Genomic DNA, 16,049 nt, shown 5'->3' with positions numbered 1-16,049 from the left:
GTAAGAGGAGGAGAGTTAATTAGGCAAAAAGCCTTTGACTCCACTCTATTGAGAAGAGGTGTATGTGGGGAGCCTCATCACACGTGAGAGTTGTACTCCACACAGGGGTGGATAAAACCCCTGTATAGAGTCAACAATTGTGCAGGGGTAAAGAAGAAACGGAGTCGGCTTAGCACACCTAATCTCTTGGAAGCAGATTTTACAAGAAATGTAATATGATCTTTCCAAGATAAGTCCCGAGTAAATGAAACCCTAGGCATGTTCAAGGACGATGCTGGATTAAGCTGAATAATATGAAACATTAGTGGGTATACCTGTGGAAGATTTTGTTGGGCTGATAGGTGTAAAAACTGAGTCTTTGATGCATTAAAATCAACAAGATTATTTTTACCCCAGTCAGAGATACGAGCCAAGTCAGACATTCGATGTGCCATAGTCTCATCCCTTGTTTGTTGAAGTAACTGCTGAGATGGATGTTGAGGGAACCGAATGGAAAGGTGAAGGGTGGAGTCATCAGTGAATGAGTGGATAGGGTTAGATCTATAGCTTATAAGGTCATTGATGAATAAAAGGAAGAGAGTTGGTGACAGGACAGAGCCCTGAGGAACACCACAGTTAATAGATCTAGGAGAAGTACGATGGCTGTCTACAACAACGGCTATAGAATGACCAGAAAGGAAGCTATAGATGAAGGCACAGATAGAAGGATAGAAACCGTAAGAGGGCAGTTTGGAAATTAAAGATTTATGCCAGACTCGACTGAAAGGCTTTGAGATGTCAAGTGCAATGGCAAAGCTTTCGCCAAAGTCCCAAAAGGAGGATGACCAGGAGTCTGAAAGGTAGGTGGGAAGATCGCCAGTGGATTGTCCCTGACGGAACTCATACTGATGATCAGAAAGAAGGTTGTGATAGGCAAGATGCTTTAAAATTTTTCTATTAAGAATTGACTCGAAAACTTTTGAGATACAGGATCTTAAAGCAATTGGATGATAGTTAGAGGGTTGAGAATGGTCACCCTTCTTTGGGACTGGCTGAATGAGGGCAAACTTCCAGCAAGAAGGACAGGTACAAGTTGACAGACAATGGTGAAAGAGTTTACCTAGGCAGGGTGTAAGCACAGAGGCACAGTTCTTGAGAACAACAGGAGGGACTCCATTAGGCCCATATGCCTTATTAGGCCTATGATGGCAGAAAATACATCAGCTGAAGAAATTTTAATGTCAGCCATGAGGAAGTCAGAGGGGGGAAGTGATGGAGGAAGAGCACCGGAATCATCTAAGGTGGAATTAGAGGAGAAAGTCTGAGCGAAGAGATCTGCTTTACCAATAGAAGAAATAGCTACAGAGCCATCAGAGTAGAAAAGGTTAGGGAAGGATGATGAGGTAAAGTTGTTAGAAAGGTTTTTGGCAAGGTGCCAGAAGGAGTTGGAAGAATTCGAGTTAGAGGGTTGAGAGCATTTAGTACAGATGAAATTATTTTTAGCAGAGCGAAGGACAGAGTTAGCATGATTCCGGGTAGAAACATATAAAAGATGTGATTCAGGGGTGGGCTGGCTCCGTTACCTTTTATAGGCTCTCTCCATGTTGCGGACTGCATTAGAACAAGAGTGATTAAACCAAGGCTTTCTTGCATTAGCCAAAGGGTATGATAAAGGAATGTATGCTTCCATGCCCAAAAGAATAACCTCCGTAATGCGCAAGGCACATCCAGATGGGTCCCGGCCAATTGCTTTAAAATCCTGTGTCTCAAAAGTTTTTCAGTCAATTCTTAACAAAAAAAAATGTAAAAGCATCTTTCCTATTACAACCTTCTTTTTGATCGTCAGTATGGGTTCTGTAAGGGACGCTCCACTGGCGATCTTCTCACCTACCTTTCAGACTCCTGGTCATCCTCCTTTCGGGACTTTGGCGAAGGCTTTGCTCTCACACTTGACATCTCAAAGGCTTTCGATCGAGTCTGGCATAAATCTTTAATTTCCAAACTGCCCTCTTACAGTTTCTATCCTTCTGTCTGTGCCTTCATCTATAGCTTCCTTTCTGGTCGTTCTGTAGCTGCTGTTGTAGACAGCCATCGTTCTTCTCCTAGATCTATCAACAGTGGTGTTCCTCAGGGCTCTGTCCTATCACCGACTCTCTTCCTTTTATTCATCAGTGACCTTCTAAGCTGTTTATATAACCCTATCCACTCATATGCTGATGGTTCCACCCTTCACCTTTCCATTCAGTTCCTGCAACATCCATCTCAGCAGGTACTTCAACAAACAAGGGTTGAGGCTATGGCAAACCTAATGTCTAACTTGGCTCGTATCTCTGACTGGGGTAAAAATAATCTTGTTGTTTTTATTGCATCAAAATCTCAGTTTTTACACCTATCAACCCAACATAAACATCCACAGTTCAATCCTGCATCATCCTTGAACATGCTTGGGGTTTCATTCACTCAGGACTTATCTTGGAAAGATCATTTTGCATCTCTTGTAAAATCTGCTTCCAAGAGATTAGATGTGCTAAGCCGAATCCGTACCTTCTTTATCTCTGCACAATTGTTGACTTTATATACGGGTTTTATTCGCTCTTGTGTAGAGTACAACTCTTATGTATGGGAAGGCTCCCCACATACACCTCTTCTCAATAGGGTGGAGTCAAAGGCTTTTTGTCTCATTGACTCTCCTCCTCTTACTGGCTCCCTTGAACCTCTGTCTCTTCGTTGCACTGTTGCATCTTTATCTCTTTTCTATCGCTACTTCAATGGTCACTGCTCCTCTGAACTGTCTGCTTGTATCCCTCCACCTCTACAACACGTGCGTAGCACCCGAATAGCAACAAACTCTCATCCCTTTTCTGCCCAACTTGCTAAAGCAAGAGTTAACCATGACTCCCAGTCCTTCATTTATGCAACAGGTCAACTCTGGAACTGTCTCCCTCTGTCTGTATTTCCTACTTCCTATGATCTCCAGTCTTTCAAACGCAGTGTGTCCGGGCATCTCGAAATGAATGATCTTGAATTTGGGTCTCTTTTGTATTGTTTTTGTTTTTTTCTTAGAAGGAATGGTTTGCAGGCCCCTGGCCTTTGATTCCTTCTTTCTTGCATTAAAAAAAAAAAAAAATCAGATTTCTACTTTTTCTAATCATTTTCCTCTTCCTTCTCTTTTCTTCACAGACCTTGGCAGCACATTTTTTTTTTTTTCTCCCACTATATGTTCGATTATATCCCTGTCTATGAAAGACACAAAAATCTCCAGTGGGTCCTGAGGCTTTTACAAAACTACTTTGACCCCTATCTCCAGTACATGGCAATCATTCTCCACTATCTGGAGAATGACTCAACCACCCAACTGGTGCACTGTCATCATTTTCATCAACTTCTGCACTTGATAGATTATCATCTTGCTCCTCTGCAATCTCAAGCTTTGATCCATCACCACTATCAGTGTTATTACCATCACTGTCTGATGCAGAATTCGCAGAATTACTACTGATATCATCAATAAAAGCATTATCCAAATCCTGATCTAGAATAAGTTTTTATCTCATCATCACTAGTGGTCCTCCTTGTGTGGGACATTATTATGTCTACAATATCTAAATATCAGAAGAAAACTTGTAATTGAGGTCTACAGGAGAAACAAAGTCCTGAGTGTTGTGTCCCCTCTAAGAGCTAGGAACAGACATTGAGTCACTGAGTGAGCAACCTTATTATAAATCACCTATGACCCATATGTTGCCAGTTTGGGATATCTGAGGCTCAAGGGCACTTACACATTGCTGACTATATACAGTTTCTGCTAGGATTTACAAGGGACAGTTTTGAGGAAGCGTCTGCATACAGTCTCCCCACAATTTTTCAGTAGATTTTGCACAATCTATATATAGTTCCACTGCCGGCTAAGGATTAATAACAGCTGACTTAGACGAGACTCATGGATTATGTTAGTACCTAGCCAGTGATTTTCACTGGTTCCCCCCCTTCTAAACAAATACATCCATTGTAATTCAGCCAAAACCTACACCGAATAAAGTGAAACGTCGGATATTGCATAGTACCCCCTATCGACTCAACATTCTGCATCAAGCTGGACATTGTGTCATTATCCATCTCGACCCTTTATGCTAAAAACTTTTCCATGAGTAAAAGATGAATAAAATACAATAATATAATGATACAGTAAATTAATACAATAATATAGCATCGGTTGGCCACCATTTACAAGCTGGTTGATACGCCTCAGTGCTGGATATTGCATAGAACCGCCGGTTACATCCTATTTCAGTAACATATTTGCATAATTTCACTGGATACTGCATTAATATAGCTGACCCAAAAGCACTGGATACTGCTTTGGGCTGGATATTGCGACGACGGATAACTGAGAGTTCTATCTATCTATCTATTGCCAGATGCCTCAATCCCGTTTGGGGTGGCCACAAACAAATCGCCTCCAAGTCGCCCTGTCCCCTGCCATTTCACTCCCCTGCTCCCAACTCACACCCCCCTCTCTCATATACCTCTCCACCCCATCCCTCCATCTCATCCTCGGCCTCCCCCTCCCTCTTCCCCCCTCCACCTCACTCACATACACTCTCTTCATCAGTCTTTCACCCTCCATCCTCTCCACATGGCCAAACCACCTCAGTGTGTTCCTCATAACACTTCCTATCACATCCACATCCACACCACAACGCTCCTTTATATCCTCATTCGTCAGCCTGTCTCTCCATGTGACTCCACAGGCTCCTCTTAAATAACTCATTTCCACTGCTCTCACTCTTGACTTGTGTCCTTCCAACAACGTCCAAGCTTCACTTCCGTACGTTAGAGTTGGTACCACAATACTGTCATGTAGTAACTTTTTCACTTCCATGCTCACTTCCCTGTTTCTTATCACTGCTTTCAAAGAACCAGCAACCTTTCTTCCCTGCTGTACCCTTTCAAGCACTTCACCCTCCAAACCTCCATCCTTACTCATCACACTACCCAAGTACTTAAACGTACTCACATTTTCCAATTCCTCACCATCCAACCTCGCTGTACATTCACTGACTTCACCTCTCTCAAAGAGCATCACTTTACTCTTCCCTACATTCACCTTTAGATTCCGTTTCTTACTCACACTCCCAAACTCATCCACCAAGCCTTGCAGCTCCCCTTCGTCTTCACTCAACAACACAGTATCATCTGCAAACAACAGTACAGGGAGTTTCCAAACACTATCCTCTCTCACCAGGGGCACTCCAACATCCACTACCCTACCTTGTACCTCTTTTATTACCCCATCCATGTACAGATTGAACAACCATGGAGACATGACATCCCTGTTTCAACCCAACCTTCAAAGAGAAAAATTCACTTAGTTCACCATCCACACGCACTGCAGCCTTCGCACCATCATACATACTCTTTACAGCATTCAACAACTTCCCATCTACTCCATATATTCTTAACACTTTCCACAATCCTTGTCTATCCAACCTGTCATATGCTTTCTCCAAATCCATGAAAGCTGCATACAACTTCTTTCCCTTCTCTAGAAACTTTTCCACTAAAGATCTGAGAATGAATATCTGATCTACACAACCTCTTCCCTTCCTAAAGCCTCCCTGTTCTTCTCCAACTAATTTCTCTGTTCTTTCTCTAACTCTGTCAATAAGTATCCTACCATACACTTTTCCTATTATACTAAGAAGACAAATGCCCCTATGATTACCACACACTTCTTTTTCCCCTTTTCCTTTGTACAAGGGAATAATTATACCTGACTTCCAATCCTCTGGGACTCTACCTTCCTCCCAGGCCAATCTGCACATCTTCCACATCCATTCTACTACTATCTCTCCCCCATGCTTCAGCATTTCACCACACACTCCATCAATTCCTGGGGCTTTCCCCAATTAAACTTTCTCCATTGCTTCCACAACTTCTATCCTACTGATTTCTTCCTGTCTTCTCACCTCCCTCCTTCTCCCAGCCATTCCCCAGCCACTTATACTCGCATTACTTCCATCCTTTATGTTCAACAATTCCTTAAAGTGTTCTCTCCGTCTGCTCACTTTTTCTCCCTTCTCCACTAGTAATCTACCATTTTTATCTTTCACTCCCCTGCTAACTTCACTTCCACTCTGTCTTACTCTCTTCACCTCTCTCCAGAACATTTTCTTACAGTTCCTCCACTTTACACTCAAATTCCTTCCAAATTCCTCATCCACTCTCTTCTTACTCTCTCTTACTAATCTTTTCACCTCTCTCTTTCTTTCTACATATAACTCTCTCTTCCGCCTCTCAACCTCTTCCATGCCCCTATTTCTCATCCATTCATTGTATGCTTTCTTCTTTTGTGCCACAGCCTGTTTCACCTCTTCAGTCCACCACGCTGTTCCTTGCACCTCCCTCCGTCTTCTCTTCCTTCCACACACCACATCACATGCTGCACATATTTCTTCTGTAAATATTCTACACACACCTTCCACGTCTCCCATTTGCTCCAATTCATATTTGCCCAATCGTTCCTCCACTTCTTTCTTATATTCTGCCTTTTTCTCATCCTCTTGTAACCTTTCCACTCTCCTTGCAACTACTCCTTCCTCTCGTCTTTCCCTTCTTCTATTCCTCCAACTTACTTGAACTTTAATTCTGGCCATCACCAAGTTGTGGTCAGAAAGTCCACTGATTTACATGAACTTGTTAGTTTCTTCTTTCTTTTCTTTTCAATTTATCAACAGCTACTGCAAGCTTTGAATGTGATCTCTTTTAGTGTTTAAACATAATTGAATCCTGTGTTCCAAGCTTGTGAATTTTTTGTTTAATTTATCAACAGGGTTTGGCAGCAATCTTGCTAATAATTTTTTCTTTTAGTCTGTCAGATGTTTGGGGCTTTTTAAAAAAATCCTTTCTTGTTAATGTGACCCCACACCCAGGAAAAATAGTCAAGTTAAATCAGGAGCATCTAAAATATGTGACCAGTTATCGAGTATGGCACAATCACTGGAGCCTTTTTTATGCCTCCGACCCAGGGCAGAGGCTTAACAGCCTGGTCCCTAAAGCCCAGCAGTCCTTTTATGTGCTATACATTGCCACATACCATCACTTTGGCACTAACACCCACCATGCATATTGAATATAAGCAAGATGCAAGGGCTGTTTCATACAGACTGATAAAATGGTATTAGCAGGGGTGTTTTTACGAAGAGTTGGTGGGTCTTATGGTAGTTCAGAAAAGTCTACTTTTAACACAGTTTACATCCTTCAGCTATTCCCTGTCCCAGCTGTGGTTCAAACCCACTTCCACTAGAACAGCCGACAGACTCTGTACCGACTTGATTGCTGTCTCCCCCAAACTGATGCCCACTCAGCACTGGATTAGTGGAAAAGTGGCATTTAATATCAAGTCTGCCTCTTTATATTCAAATTTGAGTAGTTTCTCTTGTGCAGTATATGATTTGGCATTGACTGAAGTTTGCAACAAATGGGTTTCACTTAAATCTCTTCATTAATAATGGACATATTGGCATGGTCAGAGAGTAGTGAATCTTCCTGTAAAAGCTAGGTAAAGGAATCATAGCTTGAAGCATTATACCTTGCAGGTACTAAGAAATTAATGATATATGGAGCATTTGATTTGACTGCTTTTTGAATATAGACAAAACAATTAGAGTTCTGTCTAATAGAACTTGAGTCTAGAATGCACTTACCTCAATCATCCAGGGCTTTAGCTGATCATCAATGATTATGTCATATCCGTAGCACTCAAAGCAGTGTCTGTCAGAAGCCATGATAGGAGCCACAGCTCGAAGTGAATGAACCACCAGCCATGTGATGTCAGAGAATAGACGATCAGTACGAATCTTGCCCCTGGTACCTTCCAAGTACAGTCTTAATGTCCGGACTGGCCACTTTCCACCATGCACACTGTTGTACTCCTCCTGTCATATTCAGGAATTTGTTCAGATATGGATACTTGCAGGGCAATAGATCCAATTGCAATGAAAATGTGTTTTATTACAATAATAAATTTAATAGTATAAGCTACTTTAGACTGTCTGATGTATTGTTCTGGTACAGCCAAAGCAGTTTACTTTGGATGGTTTTGCATGAGGGATGAAACAAACTTTCAAAGGCTCAAATGATAAGTGAATGCAGGCATCTACACCAAGAAACCATTTACAGTACTAGGCTGTTTTTTTTTTTTTTTTTTTTTTTTTTTTTTTTTTTTGTCCGACTCAGGGCATAGGCTCCACAGCCTGCTCTCAAGGCCCAGTAGTCCTCCTACATACCATACTCCTCTCTACATGTCACCACTTCGGCGCTAACACCCACCGTCCATATTGAATACATGCTAGGGCTGTCTCATACAGGACTGGTGTATTGGTATTAGTGGGGGTACTTTTATGACATGTCGGCGGGTCATCTGGTAGATCAGGAAAGTCTGCTTTTCATGAAATTCAAATCCTTAAACTGTTCCCTGTCCCAGCCGGGATTTGAACCTGGGTCCATCAGGACTGCAGGCCGCCTCTCCACCGATTCAGCCACTGCCTCCCACATAACCAAATTATGCCGCTTGGTGATTTAGTGTGTAATTAAGGCGTTCCAGTCAGTATGAGCCAGTGCAGGTTTATATCCAAGGGATGGTTGGGGTTTATTGCTCATGTAATGCCACTCAGGGAAGAGTGAGGCTGGTCACTCTCATCTTAAATGACAGGACCAACTTGCCTAGCCCCGGGCCCCTATGTTTCTCTGAGGCAGCACTGGATTAGATGATGATGATGATGTAATTTTTCATTTACAAAGTGTCTGTCTGTCTACTGAAGACATAGTACCTCATTACAATACAGGTGCATTTAGTGCACCATGTTTACAGTGCAGAACATTTAGAACACAGCTTATGACAGAAAGATATATAAATTTGTGAGGCTTAATGTAAATTGTGATGTAAAACCTAGTAAAGTTGGTCTCATTGAGCACAGTGTGACCTCCCCTCCAACACTGTGTGACCGTCAACTGTAGCTAACCAGTTAGCTAACCAGTGTGCAAGTGAGAGGCTCTTAAGTGTTATTTGAATTACCCAAACATGGAAAAAAATCATGCAGTCAACCTTAGGGTGGAGAATGGCATCACTTTGTTTACAAAATGTCCATTACTGTTTATTTTTCCATCAAATTATTGTTGTTTCTTTACATATGGTGGTAGGTGGGAGTGCTCACCATCCACTCACTTGATGTAGTGCTGCTCTCAGATGTCTGCCCTTTTCTCTCCTCCATCCTTTGTTCCTTCCATCCTCTTGTCTTTCTTTCCTTCATTCTTTCCTCATCCTTCTGCCTACGGGTGACTTTACATTCCCTCTTCTGTCTTTCTTTCCTTCATTCTTTCCTCTTCCTTCTGCCTGTGGGTGACTCTGCACTGAGTGACAAGCCAAATGGTTTCCTGTACATCAAGAAACCATTTACTACACTGGGTGGTAACCATATAACCAAATTTTGGTGCCTGGTGGTTTAGTGGGTAATTATGGTGCTCCAACTGAATAGAGCCAGGGAAGGTTTATATCCAAGCGATGGTTGAGGTTTATTGCTCATGTAGTGTCACTCAGGGATGAGTGACGCTGACCTCTCTCATCTTAAATGTCAGGACCAACTTGCCTAGCCCTGGGCTCCTATGCTCCTCATAGGCAAAGTAGGATTGGATGATGGATGAATGAATGAATGAATGAATGAATGAATGAATTATGTACATATAACCTTATGACTATCCTTTTCCATTGCTGCCTTGGTCTCACTACCATACATCATTTCACTCTTAGTTTTGCCACATAAGAGATCTCAGTATGTGGCATGTGTTAGGAATGTAATTCTATATGGTAGTGAAACCTGGACACCAGAGGAAGAGGATACTCATTTTGTTTCATTTTTGAAGACTCCAACGTGCATGCATGTGTTGGTCTTGGTCACCTAACGGAGGCTCCCATGCTGCTTGATCTATGGCACCCTTCCTGTTCAGTCCCTTAACCCTGAAGCCACAATTAATGACCTCGTCCTACGACTTTTTCGGTCTAACCCTCGGAACCCCACCCCAAATGTTAACGCTTCTCACTTTCTGCACCCAATTATCATCCCCCATCCTCTCCACATGCCCAGACCACCTCAATCTACCTCTCCTCATCACAACACCAATACACTCCAGTCCCATCCCACCTCTCAACTCTTCTATCATAAACCCAGCCCCCCCCAAGCCTTGCACGCAGGGACGCACTGCAGATCCACCTAACCATTGTCATTTCTGTACGTTTGAGCTTGCGAATATCCTCTTCCTTTACTGCCCAGGTCTCACTACCATACAGCATTACACTCTTAACACATGCTGCATACAAAGATCCCACAGCATGTAGGCAGAGCCCTCTCAATGTCAGGAGAGGCAATAGCTCCCTGAACTTCTTCCAGCCACTTCTCACTCTTGCCACAGAGCCTCACCTCCAGCACATAACATGTCTCCCAAATACCAAAACTCTTCCACACACTCAAGAGACTCACCACCAGGTTCAATCCTTTCATGCCTGACAATCTCCACCTGCTCTCCCCGACACTCCGCACATATAAAATCAGCATTATCTCACAGTCTAGTTCTAATACCACTACATCTCTTATGCACCCACTTATCAAAAACACTGCACAAGATAGAATTACTTCCCACGCACTTGTGGCAAATTGCACATGGCCACTCACCTTCTTCTTTGACAGTACCGCCACCAACCATCAGTTTTGTTTTATCAGCATTATCTCTTAAGACCTTGTGCCCCATACCATCTCTTCACTTCAAAATCTTTCCTCCACCTACCTTTCATCTCTGCAATCAACACCAAATCAACAACATACATTTCCCACGAAAGTCCATTTCTGATGTCACATGAGAGGGCGTCAGGTACCATGATAAACAACATGGGACTCAAGACTGACCCCTGATGCACACCAAAATTCATGGGAAACTCATCACTCAAATCTCCACTCACTCTTACTTTGGGGCGAGCACCCACATACATGGCCATAACCACCCCAGCCAGCCACTTCTCGATCCCAAGCTTTCTTATTGTTCATTTCACCACCTCTCTAGGGACTCTGTCAAAAGCCTTCTCCAAATTAACAAAAACAAAGTACAGTTCCATTTTCTTTCCTGTACAGTTAACCTTCGATATAACGAACTAATTGGGGGGAGGGGTGGGTCGCTATATCTGATAATACGCTATATCTGAGGGTCGTTTTTATCCGAGGGATTACCAAACCAAGGTCACTATATCCGTGGAGTTGTTCGGTCCTACGTGCACAACTACAACCTAAACTTTCTCTGTGAAGTTTTACATGGAGAATTCAATGGTTTTTGTAGTTATACATGTAAATAGCACCCTGTATGAAGTTGTACATATAAATACAATACCTGTAATAAGAATACAAGATAATGTAGTACTGTTACAGTACACTTACCATACCAGGAAGTGATGCTGTAGCCACTGTAGGAAGAAGAGGGAGGTGGGGGGGGGGATTCTGAAGAGGTTAGATGCTGGCACCACACAGTACACCTGTACACCAGAGCACACCACACTGTACACACCAGAAATGTTTGTACTGTATCATTTGGACACTATACTTAATTAACACTTAATAATACAAACTAAACATTACAAAAAAAATATTGACACAAGTACAGTACTGTATGCACCATATATACACTTTACATGACACTTTATTCACTCATTCATCATCTGATTCAGTGAATATTCATTCTGGTGGCTCTGGTGTCACTTGTGTCAGTGAGGAAGGTGTGCTGGTGCCAGAAGCCAAACTGGGGAGGCTCACAGAGGATGTGAAAGCAACAGACACACTCTAGGTCTCTGACACTGAATGCTTTTTTTTTTTTTCCCAGGAGGCGAGGTGACAGGCTTGAAGAAGTCCGAAATTCTCTGCTGGAGAATGCCTGGCCTGGTTTCCCCTTATCAGGTCCAACCTAATCCATCTGAGGAGCTCATAGTTTTCCCCCAGAAATCCACCAATGTTGTCTGTGATGGCCAAGAGTGTGTGTGCTGCATCCATGGCAGCAGGTGGGGATGGCCGATGTGTCCTCTCCTCTTCCTCCTCCGCAGGTGATTCAGGCATGGTCAACTCCTGAACTATTTCCTTGTCTGTTTGGTGGTGATGGTATCCAGGCAGACCCCCATCCTCATCTACCCACTCCACCTCTTCTGCAGGGATGGAGCCTTGGCCAGCTGCAGCCGACATTTCTGCTGCCTACTGTGGCTCAAACCCCTCGAAATCAGGCTTCTAGGCTGGAGTCTGGGTTAGTTTTGAGGAGCTTGCACCAGGCACTGCAGAGAGTAATCACTGGCACCTTCTTCCAAGCCTCTGCCCAGTTCAGTATGGCATCTTTGATACTGTATTTCATGAGCTTGTCCAGTGTCTTCTTCCCCCTGGTGTCCACATACTCCTCCTCCTCTATCCCGTCAGTCACCACTAAGCACTGGTCCCGGTAAATATTTCTATAGTGCTTCTTGGCACTTTCAGTCACCCCCTGGTCCACTGGCTGAAGTAAGGCAGTCGTGTTGAGTGGTAGAAATATTGCCTTTATTTTTCCATCCTCGGAACACAATTTTGCAGTGGAAGGGTGGGCTGGGGTGTTGTCAAGAAGGAGTACAGCCTTTACATCCTCCCTACTGATGCCATACCAGGCCTGGTGTTGCCAAACGGAGGGGTCAAAACTGTGATGGAACCAGTCGTTGATAATATCCTGGGTAAACCAGGCAGAAGGGTTGCTGTGGTAATCTGTAGGAAGGTTGTCCATAACATCTTTGAGAGACCGTGACTTCCTATTCTTACCCACAATGACTGGTTTCATGCAGTAGACCCTGTCAGCGTTAGCACATGCCAACACCAATATGTGATCCTTCGCACTCTTCCTCCCCGGAGTGCTGCTTATTGTCTCGGAGGGCTGTGTATTTTGGGGGAGTGACTTCCAAAAAAGACCATTTTCATCAGCATTATAGATTTGGAAGTCATGGAGGCCCTCCTTCTCCTTCAGTTCACGAAACTGGTCTATGAAGAAGTCCACTGCGTCGGCATCAGTGCTTAGAAGCTCATCCATGATAGCCTTATTCACAGTGCCGTGACGCTGGCTAAAGCGCCACAGCCAGCCATCACTGCACTTGAAACTGTCGTGGCCTAAGTGACAAGGAGGCCTCTGCACTGCATGTTGAATATCAGCACCTCGAACAGGAACATCCTCTGCTCTCTATTGCATGTACCACTTATACACTGCCTCATTGAGATTTTCCACGGGAAGTCATCACTTGCGGTAGAGCTCCTTCCCTTTCTTGCTGGCCTCCACTGCTTTCATGGCCTCCTTCTCCTTCTCCTTTGCCATGATGAGGTTATAAATTGTTCTCTTCTTCAGGTCGTATTTACTCATAAGGTGTCTTCATGTTGCCCCTTCCTCATACTCCTGAATAATTTTATATTTCTTGGTCAAGGAGAGAATCTTCCTCTTCCCCTTGCTTGAGGATGAAGGGCTAGGTGATTTGGAAACCATTCTTGCCGTAGGCAGGTACAGTAGTGTAGGTATATCACATGTGGTACGAGAGGTAACACAAGTGAGAGAGGTAAGGTGAGAGAGAACCACACGGAGCGAGTACTATGCACAGACTGAGAAAGACCCAGCATGGAAAGGAGTGAGGCTCGCGGGCTAGCTAGCCTATGTGAATCATTGCGCGGGCTGGCGAGCACTCCTACAATGGTGAGTCATGGGAGCCGGCTGATACACGAACTTCTGCCGGATACAGCGAACAAAGGTCACTATATCCTGCAGACATTTGCTCTGGAAATGGTGGGTCGCTATATCCGAAGTTTGCAATAAAAGGGTTTGCTATATTGAGCGTTTACTGTATATTTTTCCTGAAGCTGTCAAACAATGAATATGGCATCAGTGGTCCCCATGCTTGGCATAAACCCAAACTACATCTCATCAATAATCACTCTTCTCTAATCATACCTGCCAGAGATCTCTCCATTACCTTCATTATCTGATCTAAAAGCTATATACTCATAGGCTCAAAAGTAGGAAAACAACAATGATTAGATTTTTTTTTAATGCGAGAAAGAAGGAACCAAAGGCCATGAGCCTGCAATAACAGTTCCCTCCAAGAGAAAAACAAAATACAAGAGAGAGCCAAATTCAAAATCCGATCATTTCGAGATGCCTGGACACACTGCGTTTGAAAGACTGGAGATCATAGGCAGCAGGAAATACAGACAGAGGGAGACAGTTCCAGATTTGACCTGTTGCATAAATGAAGGACTGGGAGTAACGGTTAACTCTTGCATTAGATAGTTGGACAGAAAAGGGATGAGAGTTTGCTGCTAGACGGGTGCTACGCGCCCGTCGTAGAGGTGGAGGAATGGATGCAGACAGTTCAGAGGAGCAATGACCATTGAAGCAGCGATAGAAAAGAGATAAAGATGCAACAGTGCGGCGAAGAGACAGAGGTTGAAGGGAGTCAGTAAGAGGAGGAGAATTAATGAGACAAAAAGCCTTTGACTCCACCCTATTCAGAAGAGCTGTATGTGGGGAGCCTCCCCACACATGAGAGTTGTACTCCACACAGGGGTGGATAAAACCCCTGTATAGAGTCAACAAATGTGCAGGGGTAAAGAAAGAACGGAGTCAGCTTAGCACACCTAATCTCTTGGAAGCAGATTTTACAAGAGATGTAATATGATCTTTCCAAGATATGTCCCGAGTAAATGAAACCCCAAGCATGTTGAAGGATGATGCTGGATTAAGCTGAATATTATTAAACATTAGTGGGTATACCTGTGGAAGATTTTGTCGGGTTGATAGGCGTAAGAACTGAGTCTTAGATGCATTAAAAACAACCATATTATTTTTACCCCAGTCAGAGATACGAGCCAAGTCAGACATTAGGTGTGCCATTGCCTCATCCCTTGTTTGTTGAAGTAACTACTGAGATGGGCATTGCGGGAACTGAATGGAAAGGTGAAGGGTGGAGTCATCAGTGTATGAGTGGATAGGGTTAGATATACAGCTTAGAAGGTCATTGATGAATAAAAGGAAGAGAGTTGGTGATAGGACAGAGCACTGAGGAACACCACTGTTGATAGATCTAGGAGAAGAACGATGACCGTCTACAACAGCGGCTATAGAACGACCAGAAAGGAAGCTAGCGATCAAGGCACAGATAAAAGGATTGAAATTGTAAGAGGGCAGTTTGGAAATTAAAGATTTATGCTAGACTCGATCGAAAGCCTTTGAGATGTCAAGTGCAATGGCAAAGGTTTCGCCAAAGTCCCAAAAGGAGGATGACCAGGAGTCTGAAAGGTAGGTGAGAAGATTGCCAGTGGAGCGTCCCTGACGGAACCCGTACTGACGATCAGAAAGAAGGTTGTGGTAGGAAAAATGCCTTAAAATTTGTCTATTGAGAATTGACTCGAAAACTTTTGAGATACAGGACGTTAAAGCAATTGGACGATAGTTGGAGGGTTGGGAGTGGTCACCCTTCTTTGGAACTGGCTGAATGAGAGCAAACTTCCAGCAAGAAGGAAAGGTACAAGTTGACAGACAAAGGTGAAAGAGTTTGCCTAGGCAGGATGTAAGCACAGAAGCACAGTTCTTGAGAACAACAGGAGTGACTCCATCAAGCCCATATGCCTTGTTAATATTGAGACCAGTGATGGCAGAAAATACATCAGCTGAAGAAATTTTAATGTCAGCCATAAGGAAGTCAGAGAGGGGGAAGTGATGGAGAAACAGCACCAGAATTGTCTAAGGTGGAATAGGGGGAGAAAATCTGTGCGACGAGATCTGCTTTATCAGTAGAAGAAATAGCTACAGAACCATCAGAGTAGAAAATAGGTGGGAAGGATGATGAGGTAAAGTTGTTAAAAAGGTTTTTGGCAAGGTGCCAGAAGGAGCGGGAAGAATTCGAGTTGGAGAATTGAGAACATTTAGTACGGATGAAATTATTTTTAGTAGAGCGAAGAACAGACTTAGCACGATTCTGGGCAGAA

General features: G+C 43.5%; 1 protein-coding gene across 1 annotated transcript in view; it reads right to left on the bottom strand.

Moving 5' to 3' along the window:
- The window catches only part of TTLL1B (Tubulin tyrosine ligase-like 1B), a 586,529-nt gene that overhangs the window by 162,363 nt on the left and 408,117 nt on the right, over positions 1-16,049 (bottom strand). The window contains exon 7 of the mRNA XM_080268174.1: positions 7,686-7,916. Within this exon, the coding sequence (XP_080124300.1) occupies positions 7,686-7,916 (231 nt within the window). The remainder of the gene's footprint in view (positions 1-7,685; positions 7,917-16,049) is intronic.

This window comes from Coenobita brevimanus, chromosome 26 (assembly GCF_032717465.1).
Source record: "Coenobita brevimanus isolate Jiangsu-jjx chromosome 26, ASM3271746v2, whole genome shotgun sequence".
Taxonomy (NCBI): domain Eukaryota; kingdom Metazoa; phylum Arthropoda; class Malacostraca; order Decapoda; family Coenobitidae; genus Coenobita; species Coenobita brevimanus.
The sequence above is the reverse complement of the archived record's forward strand: the minus strand, read 5'-3'. Positions and strand labels throughout refer to the sequence as shown.